The sequence below is a fragment of the Cheilinus undulatus genome, linkage group 2 (genome assembly GCF_018320785.1).
Source record: "Cheilinus undulatus linkage group 2, ASM1832078v1, whole genome shotgun sequence".
In the NCBI taxonomy this organism is placed as follows: domain Eukaryota; kingdom Metazoa; phylum Chordata; class Actinopteri; order Labriformes; family Labridae; genus Cheilinus; species Cheilinus undulatus.
The window spans coordinates 48203288-48228235 of NC_054866.1; the positions used below are offsets into that span (position 1 = coordinate 48203288).

Genomic DNA, 24948 nt, shown 5'->3' on the forward strand with positions numbered 1-24948 from the left:
CACATTTTTCTTTTATTCGGTGTCAGAAGTAGTCTTTAACTACTGTTAATTATTTTAGAAAATAAATGTAATTCATGAGTCATTCCATGAATATGGTACAATTTGAATCTAATATTTTTTAACTGTTCTTTAACTATTTAGCCAAAAAAGTCGATTTAAAAGCTTTTTATAATGATTGAAGTGTCTCCTGTAAGAAGAGAATACTTATTATATTTATTTAACAGACTTTTTTCAGTTGAAACCCCCATATATTTCATGTCCCAAAGAGTACGTAGTATATTATTGATAAAATTAGCAAAATATCCATAATTGTTGCCAACAAAACAAAAATCTACACAGGCCCTTTTCATTGGCAATGTTGTATTTATTTAATAAATGCCTGATATTTAATCAAAATATCAATATAAAGCTCTGTCCCCAACCCTGTTATACAAGTTACCCTTCCCCTATGAAAATACTGAAGTGATGCTTCTATGACATCAGCAACCAGATGAGACATTTTTGAGGCCTTTTGGACAGCAGGAGCAGCAAGAGGCAAGCTGCTAACACTTTTATAATCATATTTCAGTTGTTTTAACTGAAATATTGTAGTCATCAAGTCTAAAAACTCAACCGAATTACATGAAATAATGAGAGAAAACAATAAATTGTGAAAAAATATATGAAATGTATTGTTTCAATCAATAACTACTTACAGGAAAGGAAAAAAAGAAACTTTTTGATGGTATTCTAATTGTTTTTAGATGCACCTATCATAAATAACAAATTCACTTCAATTGTAATTATCCAAACATTTTATTATCATGTGTGAAAAAAACAGTTGTTTCAGTTTCTCACTTGCCAAGTAAATGATAAAAATAGGATTTTTAGTAGTTTTAGTGGTAGTTTTTGAATTTTTGATTTCTAAAATACTTGCATTCTAATTATTATGAAAGGTGGTTTAATTCATTTGCAAGCACTGTATCATTTTTTTCCTCTGTAAACACTGACAAAAACAAAGTCATTTCTATGTCAAATCCAATTATCCTACAGGCCCTTTTAATAACCAGCTGCACACTGTCATGCATTAAAAGGACAAAAAAATAAATTACCCAACCCTCCTCCTCCCCAGCCACCTCGGTTTCCAGGTCAAACTGCTCCATGCATCCATTCGTCCCTTGAACGCAGTGTCTAGGTGAAGATCTTCTGAAATCTGCTCCTCAGAAGTCTCCCCAGTGCCTAGACTCAATGGGGGGGGGGGGGTCCTCTCCTGCTGTTCTCCTCACTACCACCTCAAGTTCATAAAGACATCACAATGGAGTCTATACACTAAGACGTTTCACAATTCCAAACATTTCCAAACTTATAAAAAAAAAAAAAAAAAAAAAAAATCATTGTTAAACTCGTAAAGTCTTTCTTGTTGAATGGCTTTTATGAAGTGTAAAACAGTTTGATGTAGATTAGATAAATTCATTTGAAGAATGGGAAATAAAGTAATCAAATATGTATTTAAAAAACAACTAAACACATCTTGTCTTTAAACACATTTTAAAGCTAATCTTTTTGTTATTTTTGTCCTGAGAAGGCCTGACATAAATGTTGTAGATAATAAATCAACAAAACAGCCCTCAGATTTAATCTTTACATGTGATAGTAAACTGATTGATTGTTTAGATTTTAAGAATAAGGATCAATACACAGTCATTAAGCCATTATCTGAAATGTTATCAGATTATGTTATAAAAATAACTTTAGATTATTCTACATACTGCTAAATTTCAAATGTGACAAACTGAGTTGTCTGTCCACACACAAAAGCAATAACCAGCATCATGCAGTTATGAAACAATGACCTGAGAGAAAAATTCTTACAAAAAGTGTGTTGATAGTGCAAAAATGATGTTGTAAATAAACCAGAGCAAACCATTGTGTGCAATACAGAACTATCACTTAACCTTAATCATCACCACCACATCTACATGCAAACAACTACTTGTCTGCATGGCATTTTGTGTGCTGTGAAAGTTCAGATGTGGTAACAAATCTTTTCCCACAGGTCTTACAAAGGTGTGGACGCTCACCTGTGTGAGCTCTTCTCATGTGAACTTTTAAGACACCACGATCGTTGAAAGACCTGTCACATGCTGTGCAAGAAAATGGTTTCTCACCTGTATGAATTCTTCTGTGCTTAACTAAACTACTTTTGTGAGGAAATGATTTCCCACAGATATCACAGGAGAAAGGCCTCTCACCAGTGTGTGTTCTCATGTGAGAATTCAAATGTGTGATCCGAAAGAATCTCTTCCCACAGGTGCTGCAACAGAAGCGCCTCTCACCTGTGTGGGATCTTGTGTGACAAGGCAAATATGACTTGCATTTGAACATTTTCCCACAAATCTTACATGGATGCCTCTTTTTACCATCATGGACACGCTGATTTGTCTTTAATGCGTCTTTGTTATCAACCTCTTCACCACATGTCTCCCCTTTCAAAGACTTTTGAATTTGATGATGATTAAAATGAATCTCTGATTTGGCATTTTTCTGAATTCTTCTCTTCTTGCGTCTTCTCTTTTGTGCTGGGTCTGATTTTCCACTTGTTTCTGAGTCACTGTGCTTGGGTTCATCAGGATCTTGATCCTCAGTGACATGGGAGGTGTGAGAGAGGAGATGGCATTCTTTTTGTTGTTGAAGTTCACTGTTGTTACTTTCCTCATGAGCAGGAGTCAACATGAATGTGTCTGTCTCCTGCTTTATTTTGAGCTGCTCTCCCTTCTGACTGCTGAAGAGTTCCTGTTGTTCCTCCTTCATCTGTGGAGGCTCTGGCTCCTCTTGGTCCAGACTGAAATTCCTCTCCTGGTTACAGAGCTGCTGGTCGGTCACAACCTCCTCATCTTTAGTCACATTTTTCTTTGGGACATCTGAGGGAACAGATAATGAAACCCTGTGCTTGAACTAAAAACTGAATAACTAGTGATGGGCCAAGCCTATGTTAGTGCAGGCTAAGCCTTTGGATCTTGATGTAGGCCCAGCCTACATCTCTGATTCAGAGGCAAGAGAAAGACAACAGGTGTTGTGCCAAGGTACTTACCCCAGGTAGAGTGCCTGCCTTGTACTCATACCATAATGAAGTTATCACTACCACTGGTCATAAAACATGCAGTCAGTACCAGCATATTTATGATTCAGCTTGTTAGGTTTACACGACAAAGAAAAACTTCTGTAGAACAGTTTTCCTGTGTGTATAGTAGAGATGTATATATTAAAGACGTCTAAGGTTTCAAAAATAACTGAAAACTTTTAATTTTAGAGAAGACAGCTCGTTAAACTTCTGTTTCTTGGCTTTCTAATTACAAATTAGAACACAAAATGTTTAAACGCTGTTGTCTTCATTTCTCTTGGTTTTATCCAAGTACTAGGAATGGTGAATTAGTGAGTGTGCAGATGTGCGTAACATCATATGCTTTCACCTCCTCCAGGAACAGAGGGGTCCCCACTCTGTGGTGCTGAAAGAGAATGACACCATAGGGAACAAAAACAAACCAATTATCTTTGTTCATGTATCATATAAAACCTGTTTGTTTCTCACCTATCCTGTGTAAGTTGATGTGAGGTTGCCAAACAATATCCAGCAGTGTGCGCTGTCGATCGATCTCTGCCTGGTATTCAACAATAGTTCTCTGAAAAACCCCAAAAATGTCTTCAGCAGCAGCAGTTAGCCGCTGGACAACAAACTCTCTCAGATTCTCAGTAGCACACATTTTTGATGATTTATCAAAAACGAAAAAAGCTGAGCTACAACTACACACAGACCTTACAATGCTGCAACTTCAAACAGCTACGACTCCTGTTTGTTTACTTCTGTGAGTCACACTCAGAACCACCTGGAATAACGCTCTTTTCCCATAGGCCTAGTCTACATGAAACTGGTGGGCCTAGCCCACATCCCAGATCTGAGGGAAGAGAAAAGATGACTCACAAACAAGTGCTCTGGTTCAGATCAGTTCTCTCCGATTGATTGTCAGAATGACATTGTCAGACGGTGTCCACAGATGGTTGTCATTTGGTGGAGCAGCAGTCAATCACATGGCATAACAGAAGGTAACAGAGTACACCTAAGATGAGTCCATGAACTTTGAGCCCCATGTATCTTGAGATAAGGCTTAGAAAATGAACCTTGAAACATACATTCCTGCAAGATAAGAATGTCTTCATATGGACTCAAAACTGGTTTTGACAATTATTCCAATTTACATCACTTAAAAAGAAAAAAATGAAAGTTAGATGGTCATCTTATTTATTTGATCTAGTTCTTAATAAAAATGAGAAAGTCGGTCATAGTTGGCAGGATGGTCTCACAGTGCTTTATCAAAGTTAATCTCAATTTAATTCAGCAACTTTATTAATCCTTCAAGGGACAGACAAACCAGGGATAACCATTTTGTAATGCAGAACTATCACTTAACCATAATCATCACCACTACATCTTAACGCAAACAGCTACTTGTCTGCATGGCATTTCATGTGCTGTGAAAGTTGAGATGAGGTAACAAATCTTTTCCCACATGTCTTACAAAGGTGTGGACGCTCACCTGTGTGAGCTCTTCTCATGTGAACTTTTAAGACACCACGATCGTTGAAAGACCTGTCACATGCTATGCAAGAAAATGGTCTTTCATCTGTATGAATTCTTCTGTGCTTAACTAAACTACTTTTGTGAGGAAATGATTTCCCACAGATATCACAGGAGAAAGGCCTCTCACCAGTGTGTGTTCTCATGTGAATATTCAAATGTGTGATCCGATAGAATCTCTTCCCACATGTGCTGCAGCAGTGGGGCCTCTCACCTGTGTGGGATCTTGTGTGATAAGTCAAATAGGACTTGAATCTGAACATTTTCCCACAAATCTTGCATGAATGCATCTCTTTATCATTGTGGGTGCGCTGATGTGTCTTTAATTCTGACTTGCTCTTAACCTCTTCACCACATGTCTCCCCTTTCAAAGACTTTTTACTTTGATGAGGACAAAAATAAATCTCTGATTTTTTATTTTTCTGAATTCTTCTCTTCTTTTGTGTTCTCTTTTGTGCTGTGTCTGATCCTCCTCTTGTTTCTGAGTCACTGTGCTTCGGTTCATCAGGATCTTGATCCTCAGTGACATAGGAGGTGTGAGAGTGGAGCTGCTGTTTATTTAGTTGTTCAAGTTCACTGTTGTCACTTCCCTCACAAGCAGGAGTCAACATGAATGTGTCTGTCTCCTGCTTTATTTTGAGCTGCTCTCCCTTCTGACTGCTGAAGAGTTCCTGTTGTTCCTCCTTCATCTGTGGAGGCTCTGGCTCCTCTTGGTCCAGACTGAAGTTCCTCTCCTGGTCACAGAGCTGCTGGTCAGCTACAACCTCCTCCTCTTTACAAGCATGTTGATCTGGGACATCCGGAGGGAAAGAGAATCAAAAAATCAAGTTATCATTTGATACAAAACATGCATTTGGGACCAAGATGTATTATTCAACTTGTTAGGGTTACATGGCAAAGAAAAACATAAAAAAAAACAGGAAGAACCACCAACAGAGGGATCCCTACTCTGGTGCTGAAAGAGAACGACACCGTGGGGAAAACAAACCATTTATCTCTGTTCATGTATCATATTAAACATGTTTGTTTCTCACCTATCCTGTGTAAGTTGATGTGAGGTTTCCGATCAATATCCAGCAGCCTGCGCTGTTGATCGATCTCTGCCTCGTACTCGACGATAGTTCTCTGAAAAACTCCAAAAATGTCTTCAGCAGCAGCAGTTAGCCGCTGGACGATAAACTCTCTCAGATTCTCAGTTGAACACATTTTTGTTCATTTATTAAAAACGTAAAAGCTGAGCTACAATTACAGGTATCGCTTCACGATGCAGAAACTTCATTCAAACTACGACTCATGTTTGTTTACTTCCGCAGTGTGTCACACTCAGAACCACCGACGACGAAGGTTCACAAACAATTTGTTCCGCTTTCACCTGATGAAATGTGAAATTTTCTTGCCTTATTCGAAAATCACATAAACTTCGATAAAACAATTTATTAAATTACATTTACATCACTTTAAAAGAAAAAAAGAAAGTTAGTTGATTTTCATATGTATTCTATCACATTTTCAATAAAAATAAGAGAGTAGGCCATAGTTATGAAATAAGTAGACATTATCCAAAACAGTCAAAACAATGCATTTTTCTCAGAAGATAGACTTAAGTTGTTGTTCTTTTCTAATAAATACCTAACTTTCATATTTTTATTTCATTCAGTGGCAGAAATGGTCTTCTATTACTATGAATGTTTAAAAAAAAACACGTTTTTCATAACGTTATACATCACAATTTGTTGTATAGAACAATTATTGCACTCTTCAAAACAATGTTGTTTTCAAAAATGTCAGTAGTGGAAAAATGTTCTTCACAGTTTCACCATCAGAAAATAAAAATCAACCCATAAATGTTCAGTGTAAATATCAGAACAAAACTTCAGCAAGCTCTGACTCCAACAAGGGAAATTGGTGTTGTCTGGAAACCTAATTCTTCATGTTCTATTTCTGCGCTACAAAGACCAAAATCATATTTCCTTATTTTTTCCTTTTTTTTTTTTTTTTTTTTTTTTGACTTTCATGCCTTTATTAAGAGAGAATGATGGTGGATAGAGTTGGAAACAGGCTTGAGAGAGTGGAGAACAGACATGCAGGAAAAGAGACATGGACTTGAAAAGGCCAGACACGAACCCAGGTTGCCTATGTACATGGGGAAGGACCTAACTGCTGCACCAGAAAGAAGGAACACGAGAAGCTCGAGAAATACCAAGGGCTGAAGGAAAAGCTAGAGAAGATGTGGGGTGTGAAGGCAACAGTGGTGGGACACTGGGGGCTGTAACCCCCAAGCTGGGTGGATGGCTCCAGCAGGTAACGGGATCAACATCTGGTATCTCTGTCCAGAAGTGAACACTCCTAGGAACAGCTAAGGTCCTGTGAGAACCATCAGGCTTCCAGGTCTCTGGTTGAGGACCCGTACTTGAAGGAGACACAATACCGCTCAGGTGTGTGAGGGAGGAATTTTTCATACACACACACACACACACACATATATATATATATATATATATATATATAAACATACACAAATATAAAGACAAAAACAAAGTTCTTTTTATGTACATTCTTTTGAAAAATGGGAAATAAAATAATCAAGTATGAATAGAAGCAAACACATGTAATTAAACACATTGTGTCCTTGAACAAGGTTTAAAGCCAAACTTTTATTATTTTTTGTAATTGAAAAGGCATGACACAAGCATTGTAATAATAAATTACAAAACAGATTTGATCTTTACATGTGATGGTGGACTAACTGTTTGTTTTGGTTTTTGCACATGGAGCCATCATGGGAAATGGTACCAGATGATGTTATAAAAGCAAACTTGAGGGCATTTTATTCTAGATACTGCTGAAATTTACTATTACAAAGCTGAGAAGGGGTGGACATAGCAAGTGCATGGCCTAGGACAGTGGTTCTCAACTGGTCCGGCCTCAGGACCCACCAGTCTGTCTTAAAACAGATCGTGACCCAAGTTTCCAAAAAAAAAATTCAATAATGTATGTTAAGTGAGACAGCTGATATAAAAGAAAAGGGACAAAACTGACAAATTTTATACCCTCTTTCCCCACCATTATGTGTCAGTTTTTGCGAGTTTTCGAGAGAACTTGTGGAATTACTTCATTATCATGGGAAAAGTTGCAATTTATTGCAAGACGGGAAAATTTGTAAATACATTGAAATATTGATCAAACATTTAAATTTACCCAACTTCACAGTAAAACAGGGTAGAATAGAGTTAAGAGTCGAGTTGAGGTTTTTTTTTTTTATATAAAACCTTAATTAGGTATTAATCCTGGCAGAAAACGTTGAAAATGAGCAGCAACTTTACACAAGGTCAGATTGAACCTCCTCTCAAAGGAAAACTGTTTTGTGTTCAATACAGAGATGCAACTCAAACTCTAACTCAATCATCTCCACCACATCTATCTACTCATGACTACTTGTCTGCATGGGATTCCATGTGCTGTGAAAGTTGAGATGATTCAAAGAATCTTTTCCCACAGGTCTTACAAAGGTATGGACGCTCACCTGTGTGATCTCGTCTCATGTGAACTGTTAAGACATGCAGATATTTAAAAGACCTGTCACATTCATTACAAGAAAACGGTTTTTCACCTGTATGGATTATTTTGTGCTGATCCAAATGATTTCTCTGGGCAAATGATTTCCCACAGGTAACACAGGAGTAAGGCCTCTCACCAGTGTGAGTTCTCATGTGAATATTTAAATGTTTCTTCTGAAAGAATCTTTTCTCACACATGCTGCAGGAGAAAGGCCTCTCACCTGTGTGTGTTCTCATGTGGACCTTCAATTCATCTCTTACTTTGAAAGATTTGCCACATGTTTCACAGGAGTACGGTTTTTCACCAGTGTGAATCCTTTTGTGCTTATTCAAATGATTTTTCTGTGTAAATGTTGCCCCACATATAGTACAGGAGTAAGGCTTTTCACCTGTGTGAGTTCTCATGTGAATTTTCAAGTCAGATTTATCCCCAAAAGATTTGCCACATATTTCACAGGGGAAAGGCTTTTCACCTGTGTGAATTCTATTATGGATATTTAGGCCTGAGATCTGAACGAATCCTTTTCCACAAGTACTGCATGAATAGGGCCTCTCACCTGTGTGGGATATTGTATGCTTAGCCAGCTCCGACTTGTAGCTGAACATTTTCCCACAAATGTTGCATGAATGCATCTCCTTACCCGCATGGAAACGTTTATGTATCTGTAATTCTGACTTGTTCCTAACCTCATCACCACATGTCAAACATTGAAATGACATTTGACTTTGGTGAGGATTACAATCAGTCTCTGATGTTTCAGTTTTCTGACTTTGTGTTGATTCTGATTTTTCGTGAACACTTTCTTGGTAATCTTGATTCTTAATGGCATGGTAGTTGTCAGAGAGGAGCCACTGTTCATTTTGTTGTTCAGATTCATCGTGGTCACTGTCCTCAAGAATAGGAGTCCACATGAATGTGTCAGTCTCCTGCTTCACTATGAGCTCCTCTCCCTCCTGAATGATGCAGAGTTCCTCCTGTTCCTCCTTAATCTGTGGAGATTCTGGCTCTTCTTGATCTGGACTGAAGTTCCTCTCCTGGTTACAGAGCTGCTGGTCAGCCAGAGGCTCCTCCTTTTTATACCCATGTTGATGTGGGACATCTGGAGGAACATAGACTAAAATCAGTAAGTTAGCACTATCACAGGACACAAAACGTGCATTCAGGACCAGAATATACTATACAAAATGTTGGGGTTAAATGAAAAAGAAATATATTAAAGGAGAAGTTTATTTAATGCACTGAAATAAAAGATTTCAGAAACTTTTAACTATAGAGAGGGTAGCTAGCTTCTGCTGTACCTTGAGTCTTTCTTATATTGGATTAGTATGTAAAATGTTTTAAGGCTGTTGTGGTTGTGTCTGCTGTTCTTTTGCCAGTATTAGGAATAGCATATTCGTGAGTATCTGTAGATGTAGGTAACATTATATATTTTTACCTCCTCCAAGAATTGTTTAAGTCCCCACTCTATGGTGCTTATAGAACACATTTCATTACAGAAAAGCTCAATATGTTCTACACTGAGAGTTTAAAAACATCAAAAACTATTACAGTCATTAAAAAAAAAAACACTTTAAGAAAACTTGGGAAAATATCACATCAGAGACAAGACAGGAATTGAACAGCAGGGATCATTAAAATAAAAGAAATGGGCATACAACCACACAAAGATCACATAAACACACACAAAAATAACATTCATCAACAAGAATATATAAGCTTTTAGTTTAGTTTCAAATAAAGACTCAGTAGTGATAGATCTGAGGTGTGCAGGGCGTTTGTTACAGAGAGAAGGACCACAACAGCCCCTTCACCAGCCTTCACCCAGATTGAAGCCTGAAAATGTATTCAGGACCTGAACCACTGAGAGCTTTATATTACTAGTATGGATTTTGAGGGGATTCTGTATTGCACAGGGAGCCAATGGAGTAAAGGGCATAATTTCCTAGGTAGCTGCATTATGAATTAGCTGGAGCCTTCCTAGTATTTTTTGGTAGTCTAGCATATTACAGTGACCTAACCTGGTGGAGATAATGCATTGATCGATTTTTAAAAAATCAAACCAACTACTCATGTTCACGTATTCATTAAAACGTGTTTTACCTCACCTATGTTCTGTAAATCAGTGTGAGGTTCCCGAACGGTATCCAGCAGTCTGCGCTGGCGATCGAGCTCTGCCTCGTACTCGACGATAGTTCTCTGAAAAACTCCAAAAATGTCTTCAGCAGCAGCAGTTAGTCGCTCGAGGATGAATCCTCTCAACTTATCAGTTGAAAACATTTTTGTTTGTTTTTTAAAAACGAAAACGCTGAGCTACAACTAAAGACAAGTCTTCACTATACTACGAGCTCATTCAAACATATTCTTCTGTTGTTTACTTCCGCAGTGTGTCACACTCTGAATCGCCGACGGTGAAGGTATACCAACTTTTGTTCCGCTTTCACCTGACGTAAATTCTGCTCTAATATCTTACAACGTCCTGCTTTATTTTAAAATCACATCAAATTTTAAACTTATATACATGAACATGTATAGAATTCAATTTGCAACAGTTAAAAATTAATTTTATAAAATAAAGTTAAGCTACTGTTAAAAACAAATCTTAAATTGAAATTATGAGAAAGTCACAACGAAGAGATTATTCAAATGTAGCTTTTTTGTCGCATGATGTAGACTTTCCTAAACTTATGACTTGCGATCTTATAACTTTCTTTTTAGACAAGCCTTTTTTTAACTGGACATTGGTATATGAACATAATTTTAGCCATCATTGATACTTTATATGAAATAATTCTCCCTCTCTCTCTCCCTCTATCTATATCTATATATACTGTGCTTAACAAATTTATTAGACCACCTGTCATATTTGTCTCAGAGACCATCCAGCATCATGAAGTGCTTTAATGCGGACTCTTTCATTTTCAGTGAGCTCTCCACGTTTTACCATTTTGAACAGGAATGAGGAATTTCAAACTGAATTCACCTTTTATAGCCAAATTTGAGCTGGCTCACTGGGCTTCTATGAGAAGTCAGAAATCAATCAAGCATGACATTCAAGCACTAAAACTCATTTTTCTGTTCAGAAATGCAAGTAAATAACTATAATTTGACATATTAATCAAGAAATAATAATGTGCTTTACTAATTTTTCAGTTTTTTGTAAATTTGAAAATTCATGGATAACAATAATAATTATATTCTAGCATTAAAAATATCATTTAGGTTAAAGAGCTTCTACATATTGGTCTATTAACCATTGCAGAAACATAAAAAATGATTTTGGTAATTACCAGTGCTGTTAATTTAGGGCAGCTGTGGCATAAACCTCACTTTGGGTGGTGGTCTAATAAATTTGTTAAGCGCTGTATATGTAAACAAAATAAATCACTGTTTTATCTCTCTTGGTGCCAGTTGAATCTTATTCAATTCAACTGGTCAATTAATAAACAAACATGGAATGTTACTGTCTACCTAGATTTTCTTTAAAGATTTAAAATACCAATCTCACATAAAGAGGATGCGATCATCATATATGCAATTCAAAGTGGTTCCGTTTTTAAGAAATTTTAACCTTGTAGAAGGAAAAAATCCTTGCAGATGAGTACATCTTTAATTGAGATATTGATATTAGAAAAAAGCGATGCAGAAATCAACATATCAGGAATGCTCTGAATTGTGTTACACCTTCCACAGAAAAATTCTTTTGGTCTTCTATCATGGGCAAACTACAGTGGAGAAAAGCATGTTGTCTTCTCAGTAAATATTGCATTATTAAGAAAGGGAAAGAACCATCATTTAAGATACCATTTTTTTTGTAAATAAGGTATTTTCTTATTTATGTCATTTGTGAAATTACTTCTGATAGAAATTTCTCTTGGATCGAGGTCTGACATTGACTCAACCACGCCAGAACATTCACCTTGTCTTGAAACCATTTCTGTGCGGATTTCTCTGTATGCTTTGGCTCATTGTCTTGCTAGAAAATAAATCTTCTACCAAGCCTTAGTTCTCTAGCAAACTGAATAAGATTGTTCTCTGGGATTTTCCTTTATCTTGCGGCATTTGTTTTACCCTCTACCTTTACAAGCCTTCCAGGACCAGCCGCTGAGAAGCATCCCCACAGCATGATGATGCTGCCACCACCTTGCTTCCCAATGGGGATGGTATGTTTGTGGTGATATGCAGTGTTTGGTGTATGTCTTGTCTGACAGTCAAAAAGCTCCATTTTGGTCTCATCAGACATAAGAACTTTCTTCCATTTGACCACAGAGTCTCCCACATGCCTTTTGGTGAACTCCAGTCGAGATTTACTCACTTTTCTTCAACAGTGGTTTTCTCTTTGCTGCTCTCCCATAAAGCTTTGACTGGTGATGAACCCGGCCAACAGTTGTTGTCTGCAGAGTCTCTCCCATCTCAGCTGCTGAAGCTTGGAACTCCTTCAGAGTAGTCACAGGGGTCTTGTTGACCACTCTCACTAGTCTCCTTGTTGCACGGTCTCTCAGTTTGTGAAGATGGTCTAATCTTTGCAGATTTACACATATGCCATATTCCTTCCATTTTCTGATGATGGATTTAATTGAACTCGGGGGGATTTTCAGTGCCTTGGATATTTTTGTATCCATCACCTGATTTATAATTTTAAATAACCTTTTCTCTGAGTTGTCTTTATAGAAATCAGTTTACACTTTGATGTTATAGAGGCTTTTTAGCATTTTTTTTGTGCCAAAAAAATACAAATTACATTGACCTGGACTGATTTATAAAATCAAGAAAAGGGTAAAACATCAAATGCATACAGTCATTTAGCCGTTATGTGAAATGGTATCAGATGATGTTATAAAAGTAACCTTTGGGGCATTTTAGATTATTCTACAGACTGCTAAAATTTCAAATGAGGCAAACTTAGTTTAAGAAGTCTGTCTTGTCCACACACACAAAAGCAATAACTAGCATCCTTCAGTTATGAGATAATGACCTGGGAGAAGAATACTTTTAAATCAAATGTTTATTATGCAACAATTATGTTGTAAATAAACCAAAACACACCATTTAGCATGTGTTTTGTGTGTAATACAGAACAAGCACTTAAGCTCAATCACCTCCATCACATTTATATGCAAACAGCTACTTATCTGCATGGGATTTCATGTGTCGTGAAAGATCAGATGAGGCAACAAATCTTTTCTCACAGGTCTTGCAAAGGTGTGGACACTCACCTTTTTGAACTCTTCTCATGTGAACTTTGAAGAGTTCTGAATAAGGGAAAGACCTGTCACACGCTAGGCAGCAAATTTTATTTTTTCACCAGTCTCTGCTTTGCTTATCTAAACTACTTCTCTGAGTCAATGTTACCCCACAGGTAGCACAAGAGTCAGGAGAGGAGGAGGGAGTTTCAGTCCAGTGTTTTTGTTCTTACACAAATGTTAAACTGGACGTCTGGTAACAACAGAAACAAGGATAACAGGATCAGTCACTACAAACATTCTTATAACATATTTCAAATATAACACACAACCTTAACAGCAACACTAATAACTGGGAAAAGGCATTCACTTTGTAAATGCAATTAGAACCCCATGGTTCTCTAACCCTTCATCCTATTCTGTTAGACCAATTCAACCCAAGGATCACAAACCAGTCATCATTCCTTCAAGCAACAACCCTGCCTTGTTAATTTGTGTATGCATTCTGGTATGCAGCACCAATGTTCAACAGCCTCTTTCTCTCATCTCTCTGTTTGCAAGCCTCCACAACCACTTACAGTTCCTTTGATTTTTTTTTTTGGTATCCATCACTCAACTTTTCTTTCACATTTTCTCAGAGATGCCTGGAGTGTTCTTTTGTCTTCACAGTGTAATGGTAGCCAGGAATACTGATTCACCAGCATCGAGGTCCTCCACCAAGTTAGACACAGTTTACAATACTAATTTGCTCATTTTTTCCCAAAAAATCTAAACACAATCTCACTCTCTAAAACTAATTCTGCATTGTAGTACACTTGTGCTGCATAACAGTAACATGACAGTTCTGCTGTCTCAAAAATATGTTTTCCGGAGACAAGATTGACCAGTGTTTTCTTTTTGGCTCTAGGGAAGAAGGTAAGAAGAGGCCTTGCAGATAAAATCTGCTTTAAAAAGGTTCTTTTTCTAAAGCAAAACAAACATTTTTCATAGCCCTCCAACCAAAAAAAAAAGAAATTTGAATTTATGGTAGACATTTTTCTGAAAAGTACACCCCTTAAATTACTGTAAATTGAAAAGTTAAAAGGAAAATTAAACTTGTTCTCAGTTTCTCCAAAGTCACACAATAAACTAACTCTGCCCCCTGGAGAGGCACACTATTTTATCTCACTTGCCCAGAGATGACAATGAAAAGTGTCCCAATTAAGATCTATTAGTGAGTTTCAGATCTGACATTACGAGCTCAAACTCAGTCATCTCCACCACATCTGTGTACACATGGCTACTTGTCTGCATGTGACTTCATGTGTCGTGAAAGATCAGATGACTCAAAGAATTGTTTCCCACAGGTCTTAAAAAGGTATGGACGATCACCTGTGTGAGCTCTTCTCATGTGAACTGTGAAAGCTTGCAAGTATTTAAATGACCTGTCACTTGCTTTGCAAGTAAACGTTTTTTCACCTGTATGAATTCTTTGGTGCTGATCCAAAGTACTTCTCGTGGAAAATGATTTCCCACAGGTAACACAGGAGTAAGGCCTCTCACCTGTGTGTGTTCTCATGTGAATTTTCATTTTAGAACTTTGACTAAATCCTTTTCCACATGTGCTGCAGGAGAAAGGCCTCTCACTTGTGTGTAATCCCGTGAATTTTCATTTTACAACTTTGACTGAATCCTTTTCCACATATGTTGCAGGAGAAAGGCCTCTCACCTGTGTGTGTTCACATGTGAATTTTCATGTGAGAAGTTTGACTAAATCCTTTTCCACATGTGCTACAGGTGAAAGGCCTCTCACCTGTGTGTAATCTCATGTGAATTTTCATTTTACAACTTTGACTGAATCCTTTTCCACATGTGCTACAGGAGAAAGGCCTCTCACCTGTGTGTGTTCTTGTATGAATTATCAACTTGCTTTTATATTTGAAAAATTTACCACATGTTTCACAGGTATATAGCTTTTCACCAGTATGATGATCTCTTTTGTGCTTAGTCAAACTTCTTTTGAGTCAATTTTTCCCCACAGATATCACAGGAGTACAGTTCATCTGTGTGAGTTTTCATTTGAATATTCAAGTCACTTTCACCTCTGCAAGTTTTGCTGCACTTTTCACATGTAAACTGCTTTTCATGTGTATGAACTGTACAATGAGCAGTCAAGTTTGTAAGCCTTGAAAAAACTTTTTCCACATGTCTTGCATGAATATGGCCTCTCACCTGTGTGGGGGCTTGTATGTTGAGTCAAATCTGACTTGGAGACAAAAATTTTCCCACAAATCTTGCATGAATGTATCTTCTTACCAACATAGACACCCTGATGTGTCTGCATGTCTGACTCGCTCTTAACCCTTACACCATGTGTTTCACATTTCAAAAACTTCTGACTCTGGTGAGGACTACAATCAGTCTTTGATGCTTTAGTTTTCTGAATTCTTCTCGTCTTATGTCTTACTTTTTGTGTTGGTTCTGATGTTCCTCTTGATTCTGAGTCCATGTGCTTGCTTTCTTTGGGATCTTGATTTTCTGTGACATGGGAGGTGTGAGAGAGGAGCTGCTGTTCGTGCTGTTGTTCAGGTTCAGTCTGGTCATTTTCTTCATTAGTAGGAGTCAACATGACTGTCTCAGTCTCTTGCTTCACTATGGGCTCCTCTCCCCTCTGACTGCTGCAGAGTTCCTCCTGCTCCTCCTTAATCTGTGGAGGCTCTGGCTCCTCTTGGTCCAGACTGAACTTCCTCTCCTGGTCACAGGGCTGCTGGTCAGCCACAACCTCCTCATCTTTACACTCATGTTGCTGTGGGACATCTGGAGGAACAGATGATCAAAAGATTAAGTTAGCACTATCACAGGACACAAAACATCATATGTTTCTACTAAAACATATAAAACTTGTCTGGGCATGTATTACAAGACAAAGACAAGAAAGACGGCTGTCCTTCTGCTTCTGGTGTCATGTTCTATGTTCAGATTCCTGTGTTTATCCCTGTGTTTATTGGTATATTTTCATGTTTAGTAATTCCCTGTGTTTCATGTTTTGTTAATTCCCTGTTTCTAGTATTTAGGTTGACTTCTTGTGTTTCATGTTTAGTTTATTCCTTGCGTTTATGTTTAGTTTTACTTCTTGTGTTCCATGTTTAGTTAATTCCCTGTGCTTCATGTTTAGTTTTACACTCCCTGTGTTTCATGTTCAGTTTTCCTCCCTGTGCTTGAGTTTCCCTCCTTGTGTTTGGTTCTTTGTATCCTCCTGTGTTTTCTGTGCTTCCTTAGTTATAGTTCTTGTGTTTGGATTTGTCTTTCAGTCCTTGTGAAATTCTTGGTTCTGTCTTGTGAAATGTTCCATGTTTCCTGTTTTACTTTGTAGTTGCCTTCCCTTGTGTGTGAATCCAGTTTAGCTTCCTGCTTCAGTTTCCCTCCTCTGTGATTACCCTCACTAGTTTCACCTGAGTCTCCTTATCCACACCTGTCTTCCATAGTGCAATCACTCCGTTTTTTTTTAAATTGAAAATAAGAAAAGCCTTACATTCACAGCAAAAAAAGACAATAATTTTTGTGAAAGAACAGAGAGCCAAGGTACATAAGTATTAGTAATCAAACAAGAAGAAAGAAACAAGACAAAAGGAAAATAGTAAATAAATAGCAGATATTAAAGATAATAACAACATAATGACAGCTAGTTACCTACCAATATTAAACTTTTCACATATGTTCTTTGTTTTTATAGCTTTCTTATTTTCTAGCGGGGCTCAATCACTCCCTGTGTATTTAAGTTGTGTTTCTCCCTGTTCCTTTGTCGGTTCGCCAGATGTCTTCCCCGTCGTTACTCCTTGTGCTTTCCTCATGCATCCCACGCCTTTTGCTTTGTTTCATGGACTTTAGTTTTGATTCCTGGAGTTATTTTGAGTAAGTTTGTTTGTTCGTTTGATTAAATCAGTCATTTTGTTTCATCTGCATTTTGGGTCCTCCGCCTTTTATTTTTGAATTTTGCCTGAACTCTGACATCTGGTCTTTCTTATGAATAGTAAGTCATATCTGTTTAAAGGCTGTTGTGTTTTTTTCTGTAGTTCTTATGCCAATATTGGTAACATGATTACTTTCATGGGCAACATAATATGCTTGAACCTCCTCAAGGGGACAGTGAGGGTCTTTAGTCTCTGGCGATGTTATGGGGTTATGGGGCCGAGGTTATGGGGTCTCGGGCTAAAAGGTTAAAAGCCTCTATACTAGCCAAAACCTACTATTACAACTGATAATGACACCATGGGGAGCACAAAAACAGTGATATCTATTTATGAATTAATTTTGTTTATTTCTCACCTATTCTGTGTAAGTTGACGTGAGGCTGCCAAACGATATCCAGCAGTCTGCGCTGTCGATCGATCTCTGCCTCGTACTCGAAGATAGTTCTCTGAAAAACTCCAAAAATGTCTTCAGCAGCAGCAGTTAGCCGCTCGATGATAAACTCTCTCAGATTCTCAGTTGAACTCATTTATATTTATTAAAACTAAATATGAAAATGCTGAGCTTCAACTGCAGTCAAGTCTTCGTAATGCCGTAACTTTATTTTGATAGCTGCTCCTCTTTGTTCACTTCCGCTGTGTGTCACATCGGCGGTCTTCTTCTTCTTCTTGTGTTTTATTTTATTTTATTTAAACTTTTATTGTGAACAGTTGAAGGCAAATATTCACATTTCATAATGCAATGCAAAACAGTAAGCAAACATTTAGACAAACATAAAGAACATATACAAAGTTGATAAAAAAAATGAAATAAAAATAAATAAATAAGCAGACATTTAAGCACTTCAACTGTGAGGTAATTTGAGTAGATCATAAAGCTCTTTTGCAACTTTAGATTTCGTCAGTTTAAGGGACTTGATATATATATATAGTTGAATTTCATTATAGAAGCTGAGAAATATGGGTGGATCTTTTAAGAACTTAGCCTTGTGCATAAAAAATTTTGCCATAATGAAGAGGACATTAAAAAATGTCCATTTCCTTATTTTTAACACCAAAAATAATAGCAGTATAATCTAAAATAATTCTTGTACTGACTTTGCTATTCTATGACTTGTTTCCAGAACGACTGGGTACGAGAGCATGAGATAAATATATGCTCTGTTGTCTCAGTGTCTCGCTTGCAAAACATACATTCGTTGTTCTCGAAGCCAAATCTTAACCTTAACAATTCATTTGAAGGGAAGATATTATTCATTATTTTGTAGTGGATTTCTTTTTTATCTTTGGTGGAACTGGATATTTAAAGAACTACATTTGAGCATTTATTGTCAAGAAAATGAATTCCATCTATTGAAGCTGTAGGGAGATAAGTTGGTAATTGTGAATTTTTGAATGTGTTTTTTTGCCAAACTAAGGAATGAATATGGAATAGCATTGACCAGAGTGAAATTCTCTCAGGTTAAAAGCAAAATCATACTTTTGACATATTTCATTATACTCTAATATGTTCCCATTTATATCAAAAAGGTCCATTATACACCAAATATTTTTGTTCATCCAGTCCTGATAAATTATGGACTTTCCTCTGTGGAGTATATATCTATTGTTCAATAAAGGAGTATTATGAGGTGTGAAGTTGTGATTGTAAAATAATTTCCAAAATAACAACACTTGTTGATGGTATTTTGAAAGCTTACAAGGCAATTTGGTGACACTGAAATCACATTTTAAAATAAATTCTATACCACCCATTCTGTCAAATAGAGTTTGAGGGAATATGCCAAAAGCTGCCAGGGGATTTGATATATTGTTTTAGCCAGTAAAGTTTGAGGGTTCCAGTCATACATTCAAAATCTATTGCTTGAAGCCCACCTTCAAAAACATCTTTTACAGCAATGGCCTTCTTGAGGTTTAATGGCGGATGGCAACCGTCGTTAAGGTGCAACCACTGGCGGTGAATGTTCACCAATATTTTGTTCTGCTGTCAGCTGATGCAAATTCTGTTCCTAAATGAAAACATGACATCGTCCAACCTTTATCCAACAATCCATTCAAATTATAAACTACATCTTACCAACATGAGCCCTCCAAAACATCTATTCATAATTGTTATCCATTACAACTTTTTGCATGAAATGGACATTGCATACTTCTACAGTTTATAAGTGTGCAAAATATTTTTTATACTACAATTTGCTAAAATAGACTCTGAGTTGTCAAAGGAAAATTATAGTTCGGTATTCATGACGATTATTCAGTGTACTACGGAAGCCTCAAAGGGACTTAAATTCTTTAGGCTCTTCAGCTTTATTTTAGAACTGGGTGATACAGGCAAACAATGGAAAAAAACACATTTCCTTACTTGTTTTACCTAAATGTCAGTACAAGATACACATCAGTTGTTCTGTAAGGAATGTCATATTAAAGTCATTTCTAAGACAAAATCAAATGTCACACTGGCCCTTTCAATATCCAGCTGCACAATGCCACCATATGTGCATGAAAAATGAGAGACAAATAAACAACCAATTAGGTTTGACATTTGAGAAAAAGAAGAGCGCTTCATCCCTGGTAAAGAGCCTTGAACAAGGGAACAATGATGAGGGATGGTGTAACTGTTGCACGGAGCTCTGAAATGTCAACAAGAGCAACAACTGTTTAATCTTTTTTTATGAAAAACACTTAATTTGTAAGAAAAAAGTTGGAAAACCCCACAAAATCTGAATAAAAGCAAACACAAACATTCAAACACATCATCTTTGAACAAGATTTAAAGTTTAATCCTATTTAATCATTGCTTCTGAAAAGGCCCAAAAATAAATATTGTAGATAATACATCATCAAAACAAACCTCAGATTTGATCTTTACATTTGATGGGGGACTGACTGATTGTTTGGATTTCTTGTCCATTATGTAAAATGGTACTGGATAATGCTATAAAAGAAGTAATGTTGAAAGTCATTTAGATTTATCTAAATATTGCTCAAATTTTCACTGTGACAAAGCTGAGTTCAAGAAGCTTGTGTTGTTCACACACAAAGCAAAAGTGATCAACCTGTAGCTATGTAACAATTACCTGAAAAAAGATTTTTTAAGTTAAATGTGTAAAAATATGCCATAAAAAACACCTCCAGCTTGCTTAAATGACCTAAAATATGGCCTCTGAAATCAGTGGGAAACATTGTACATCAGTGTTGTCTAAATTACACGATCATTTACACCAATAAAATGTTACTGTGATCAGTCCTTCTATAGTTGAGGATTTATTACATTTGAAGGATTTGTTGCTAAAACCTTCCTTGTTAGGAATGAATCCTGGCAGAAAATGTAAAAATAAAAGACCTGCATCTTTACACTAAGGCATTGGTTCCCAACCTAGGGTCCGGGCACTAATGGGTGATGGGGTCATTAAAGATGCAGCTGCAACTGGAACTCAATCATCTCCACCACATCAACATGTACATGGCTACTTGTCTGCATGGATTTTCATGTGCCGTGAAAGGTCAGATGAGTCAAAGAATCTTTTCCCACAGGTCTTACAAATGAATGGACGCTCACCTGTGTGAGCTCTTCTAATGTGAATTGTTAAGATATCTGAATATTTAAAAGACCTATCACATATTTTACAAGAAAATGGCTTTTCACCTGTATGAATTCTCTGATGCTTATCACAAGCACTTTTCTGGGTAAATGATAATCCGCAGGTAGGGCAGGAGAATGGCCTCTCACCTGTGTGTGTTCTCATGTGAACTTTCCTGTGATTCCTCTGAGCAAATCCTTTTCCACAAAGGCTACAGATAAAAGGCTTCTCCCCAGTGTGAGTTCTCATGTGATATTTCAAGTCATATTTATTTCCGAAAGTGTTGCCACATATTTCGCATGTAGTTGATCTGTCACCTGCATGAACAACACAATGGGCATTCAAGTATGACAGCTGTGAGAATCTTTTCCCACATGTGCTGCAGCGGTAAGGTTTCTCACCTGTGTGGGATCTTGTATGTTGAATCAGATGTGACTTTGAAGTGAACATATTCCCACAAATGTTGCATGAATGCGTCTTCTTAACTGTGTGGACACGCTGTGTTGTCTGTAACTCTAAATTGCTTTCAATTTCTTCACCAAATGTGTCACATGGTAGAGACATTTGACTTTGGTAAAGACTACAATCAATCTCTGACAGTTTTGTGCTGTGATAGTTTCTTTGGTACATTGTTATTGATTCTAAATTTCCGCTTGCTTCTGAATCTTCAAGCTTGTTTTCTTGAAATTCTTGATTCTCTGTGCCATACGAGTTATGATAGTGTAGATGCGGTTCATTTCGTTGTTCAGGTTCACTGTGGTCACTCTCCTCATGAGTAGGAGTCCAAATGAATGCCTCAGTCTCCTGCTTCACTATGAGCTGCTCTCCCTCCTGACTGCTGCAGAGTTCCTCCTGTTCCTCCTTCATCTGGTGAGGCTCTGGTTCCACTTGGTGCCGACTGAAGTTCCTATCCTGGTTAAGGAGCTGCTGGTCAGCCACAACCTCGTCCTCTTCACTCACATTTTGCTGTGGGATATCTGGAGGAATAGAGGATGAAAACATTAAGGGACCACTTTCACTGGACACAAAACATGCATTTTGTACCACAATACATAAAACTTGTTGGGGTATGCCTTACATAACAGAGATAAATATTATGAAGAACAGTTAACTCTCTGTGTTGGTTAAGTTTTACACAACATTCTTATCCTATCAATTTTATGTTTTATTCTGGCTGTTTTAGGAAGCATAGATTAAATTTTTTGATCTCAAACATGTTTTAAGGGGGAATAGTCAGCATATTTGATCAAAATTGTTTCTTTCTTCCTTTTCTGTCTCAACAACAATGCATGTAAGTGCTGGGTATGCAAAAATAAAGTATACAAAATTCAGGGGTAGGGATGGGAATTGAGAACTGGTTCCAATTGGTCCAATACATCAACTTCATTGACAATTCCTTTATCAATGCCTTACTTACAGAGGCAGTAAGCCCAGGAAATAAGCACGGCAGACATTCACAAAAACAGGCTGAAGAGATCCACAGTGTGGCTTCATTTCTCAAATAACGGCTAGAGATGTGCATGCATCCTTTTGCACAAGAACTAGTAATTTTGTTGAGGTCTAAATCTACTTTCATACATCCAGGGACGTAGGAGCCACATACTAGTTTTATATTTATTTCAGGGTTTTATCTGTTAAAGAAAATTAGCAGTACAACTGTATTCTAAAGTTCAGAGACTGAAGATCCAGAGAGCAGTTTGTTTTAACTGAGATATTAAAAAAAAAAAGCCAAACACTAAATTTATATCATATTGAGTTATCAAAACTATTTATTACAGCCAGCAATTAAAGTTGTCACTTGTCACTGACTCTCACTGAAAGTGGCATACATCTTGTTCTCTGTTGAGAGAGAAAGAGACTGTAGCGAGAATCTTCTCAGATTTAGGATACAAGCAAAATGAGCTCAAGTCAGAGGTGTCTTTATCATTTGTTTATTAGAAAGTTATTCTTGAAAGAAGAGAAGTCTCACCATGACATCAACAGATAGCTGAAGGGTGAGTCCTGCCAGAGGCGTGGTGCAGATTACAGATTTATAGATTACAGAACAAAGATAAATGCTATATTATTCAATAAAGAATGATCACTGGATAAAAAATAGCTGCAATTTACCAACACAGTATTTCATAGGTTGATTGACCTCTGCATGGGTGTTGATCTTAGTTGACGCTAATTCTGCAATTTTCCCTACTTCTGCAAAAGTAAGATATTGCTAGAAAGTCATCCCTGTGTCACATAACGTCCTCTGTGATTGTAAAAATAAATCAAGACATCATTAAACGTTGGTTCTTATCTGATGTCTCACACCCTAGAAGTTCTGTCTGCAAGGCATCATGTGTACAACAAATAAGCATGAATAAAAATAAGTTTTCCACTACAAGACTCAATCACATTTGAGTTGTTAGCAGTGAAAACCTCTACTTTATCCAAAAAGAAAATTCTAGGGAAGGAATCGTTATAGGGAATCATTAAGAATTTAATTGATAGGAAGAACTGATAATGGCATTGGTATAGATCTCATCAATTCCCATGCCTAGGGGATGCAAGCTTTCAAGTCAGCATTCCCCTGTCCCAGTATATTTGAAAAATCTGGCTTCTGGCCCTGTTACATGTGTTGTTCAATGTGAAACCTGTATGACAGAGGAACTACTGGTGTTTATTTCATCCTTTCTGTGATTATATAATTTTTAGCCTTAGTGTGAATCCTCTGTAAACTTCCGACAAATACCAGCCTCATATACAAAAAACTAATTGCATGCGGCGGTGGTGGGGGGTCTCGGGGGCACCCCAGGATTTTGTGCCCTGGGGCCCCTGCATTCTAAATCCGGCCCTGTTGAGGGGATTGTGGGCAAAAAAGATTAGGAAATCCTTTGGCTGGCTAAAGCCTGCTATCACGACAGATAATGACGAAACAGGAACGGAAACATACCAAACATCTCTGTTCATGTATCAAATATTTTTTTTTCTCACCTGCTCTGTGTAAGTCGATGTGAGGTTTCCAAACTGTATCCAGCAGTCTGCGCTGGCGATGGATCTCTGCCTCGTACTCGACGATAAATCTCTGAAAAACTCCAAAAATGTCTTCAGCAGCAGCAGTTAGCCGTTCGATGACAAAGCCTCTCAAATTCTCAGTTGAACACATTTTGTTTAGTTCATTAACACAAAAAAAGCTGAGCTAAAACAATAGACTAGTCCTCACGGTGTTGCAACTTCATCCCAACATCCACTCTTCCTGTCCACTTCCGTCGTGTGTCCCACTCCCACTCGCCGCAGTGAACGTTCACACTTCGTTCCGCCTTCAACTGACGCACATTCTGCTCCAGAACAAAAAACATTATCTATTATTGTGGATTTTTTTTCTGTTGCTGAGGAATAATGAAACAGAGACTTCAGCCGGCCGATAAGGTTTTTATGTCTTTGCAAAGAAAGGTCAGTCTGCACGAGTGGTGATTGTGAAGAAAGACCCCAAGCTTCTGGCAAGATCCACCTTTATAGGGTGGATACCATCTCTCTGGTGACACCTACAGGGGACTTCAAAGGGCCTTTGTTGCTTGGTATTTTTATGCAATAAGGATTTTATTTGAAAGGAACTGGCACAGTCACCTTTGTTGCTTCATATTTACATGTGTAGTAAACACATGTAGCATGTTAGCAACACCTTCCTAGCCCTATTGTTTTCCCATGTCTGTGCATTTCCATATATGTCCTGTGAGAGGATAGATACCCCGGTAGGTTCCATTGAAAAGCAACAGTGGGGGGTGTTGGGGAAGGAGATGAGGCAAAGAAGCTAAAATTTCATTACACTATCTATCTATCTATCTATCTATCTATCTATCTATCTATCGATGTTACACTAAATTATTCAGCGGCAAAATCAAAATAAAACTACTGCAAGTTCTGATTGCATCAAAGAAAAATGGTGTTGGATGTATCCCCTTTTAAGAATGATAAAACAAATGGATTTATAAGTCAAATTCAAATGTTTTCACAATGTCAACAGGCATGCATGAAAAAATACTTCAAAATAAATGACCAACAAGGCCTTTTGGAATGAAGGAGTGCCTCATCCC

The 24948-nt window shown here is 37.4% G+C and overlaps 4 protein-coding genes across 7 annotated transcripts; all 4 read right to left on the reverse strand.

Annotated features, from left to right (window-relative positions):
* Window positions 1-1809: 1809 nt before the first annotated feature.
* On the reverse strand, window positions 1810-3740 carry LOC121517075 (transcription factor TBF1-like). The gene is made up of 3 exons (XM_041798591.1): window positions 3569-3740; window positions 2382-2900; window positions 1810-1832 (listed from the first exon to the last, which is right to left on the reverse strand). The coding sequence occupies exons 1-3, from the start codon at window positions 3738-3740 to the stop codon at window positions 1810-1812; spliced, it is 714 nt and encodes a 237-aa protein (XP_041654525.1).
* Window positions 3741-4321: 581 nt separating this feature from the next.
* On the reverse strand, window positions 4322-5909 carry LOC121525775 (zinc finger protein 2 homolog). Its single transcript, XM_041811899.1, has 2 exons — window positions 5647-5909; window positions 4322-5402 (listed from the first exon to the last, which is right to left on the reverse strand). Exons 1-2 carry the CDS (start codon window positions 5816-5818, stop codon window positions 4480-4482), a joined length of 1095 nt encoding a protein of 364 aa, XP_041667833.1. The 5' UTR covers window positions 5819-5909; the 3' UTR covers window positions 4322-4479.
* A 1338-nt stretch (window positions 5910-7247) lies between these two features.
* On the reverse strand, window positions 7248-17879 carry LOC121525757 (zinc finger protein OZF-like). Of its 3 annotated transcripts, XM_041811891.1 has the most exons (3): window positions 17656-17879; window positions 15797-16146; window positions 8991-9269 (listed from the first exon to the last, which is right to left on the reverse strand). In XM_041811891.1, exons 1-3 carry the CDS (start codon window positions 17825-17827, stop codon window positions 9105-9107), a joined length of 687 nt encoding a protein of 228 aa, XP_041667825.1. In that variant the 5' UTR covers window positions 17828-17879; the 3' UTR covers window positions 8991-9104. The 3 variants fall into 3 exon arrangements, with proteins under 3 accessions (XP_041667809.1, XP_041667825.1, XP_041667816.1); XM_041811875.1 differs by lacking the exons at window positions 15797-16146; window positions 17656-17879 and adding an exon at window positions 10276-10539 and having other exon boundaries at window positions 7248-9269; XM_041811882.1 differs by lacking the exon at window positions 8991-9269 and having other exon boundaries at window positions 13281-16146.
* Window positions 17880-19600: 1721 nt separating this feature from the next.
* LOC121519017 (zinc finger protein OZF-like) lies at window positions 19601-24112 on the reverse strand. Of its 2 annotated transcripts, XM_041801787.1 has the most exons (3): window positions 23849-24112; window positions 21031-21858; window positions 19601-19930 (listed from the first exon to the last, which is right to left on the reverse strand). In XM_041801787.1, exons 1-3 carry the CDS (start codon window positions 24018-24020, stop codon window positions 19863-19865), a joined length of 1068 nt encoding a protein of 355 aa, XP_041657721.1. In that variant the 5' UTR covers window positions 24021-24112; the 3' UTR covers window positions 19601-19862. The 2 variants fall into 2 exon arrangements, with proteins under 2 accessions (XP_041657721.1, XP_041657713.1); XM_041801779.1 differs by having other exon boundaries at window positions 19601-21858.
* Between the last annotated feature and the right edge of the window lie 836 nt (window positions 24113-24948).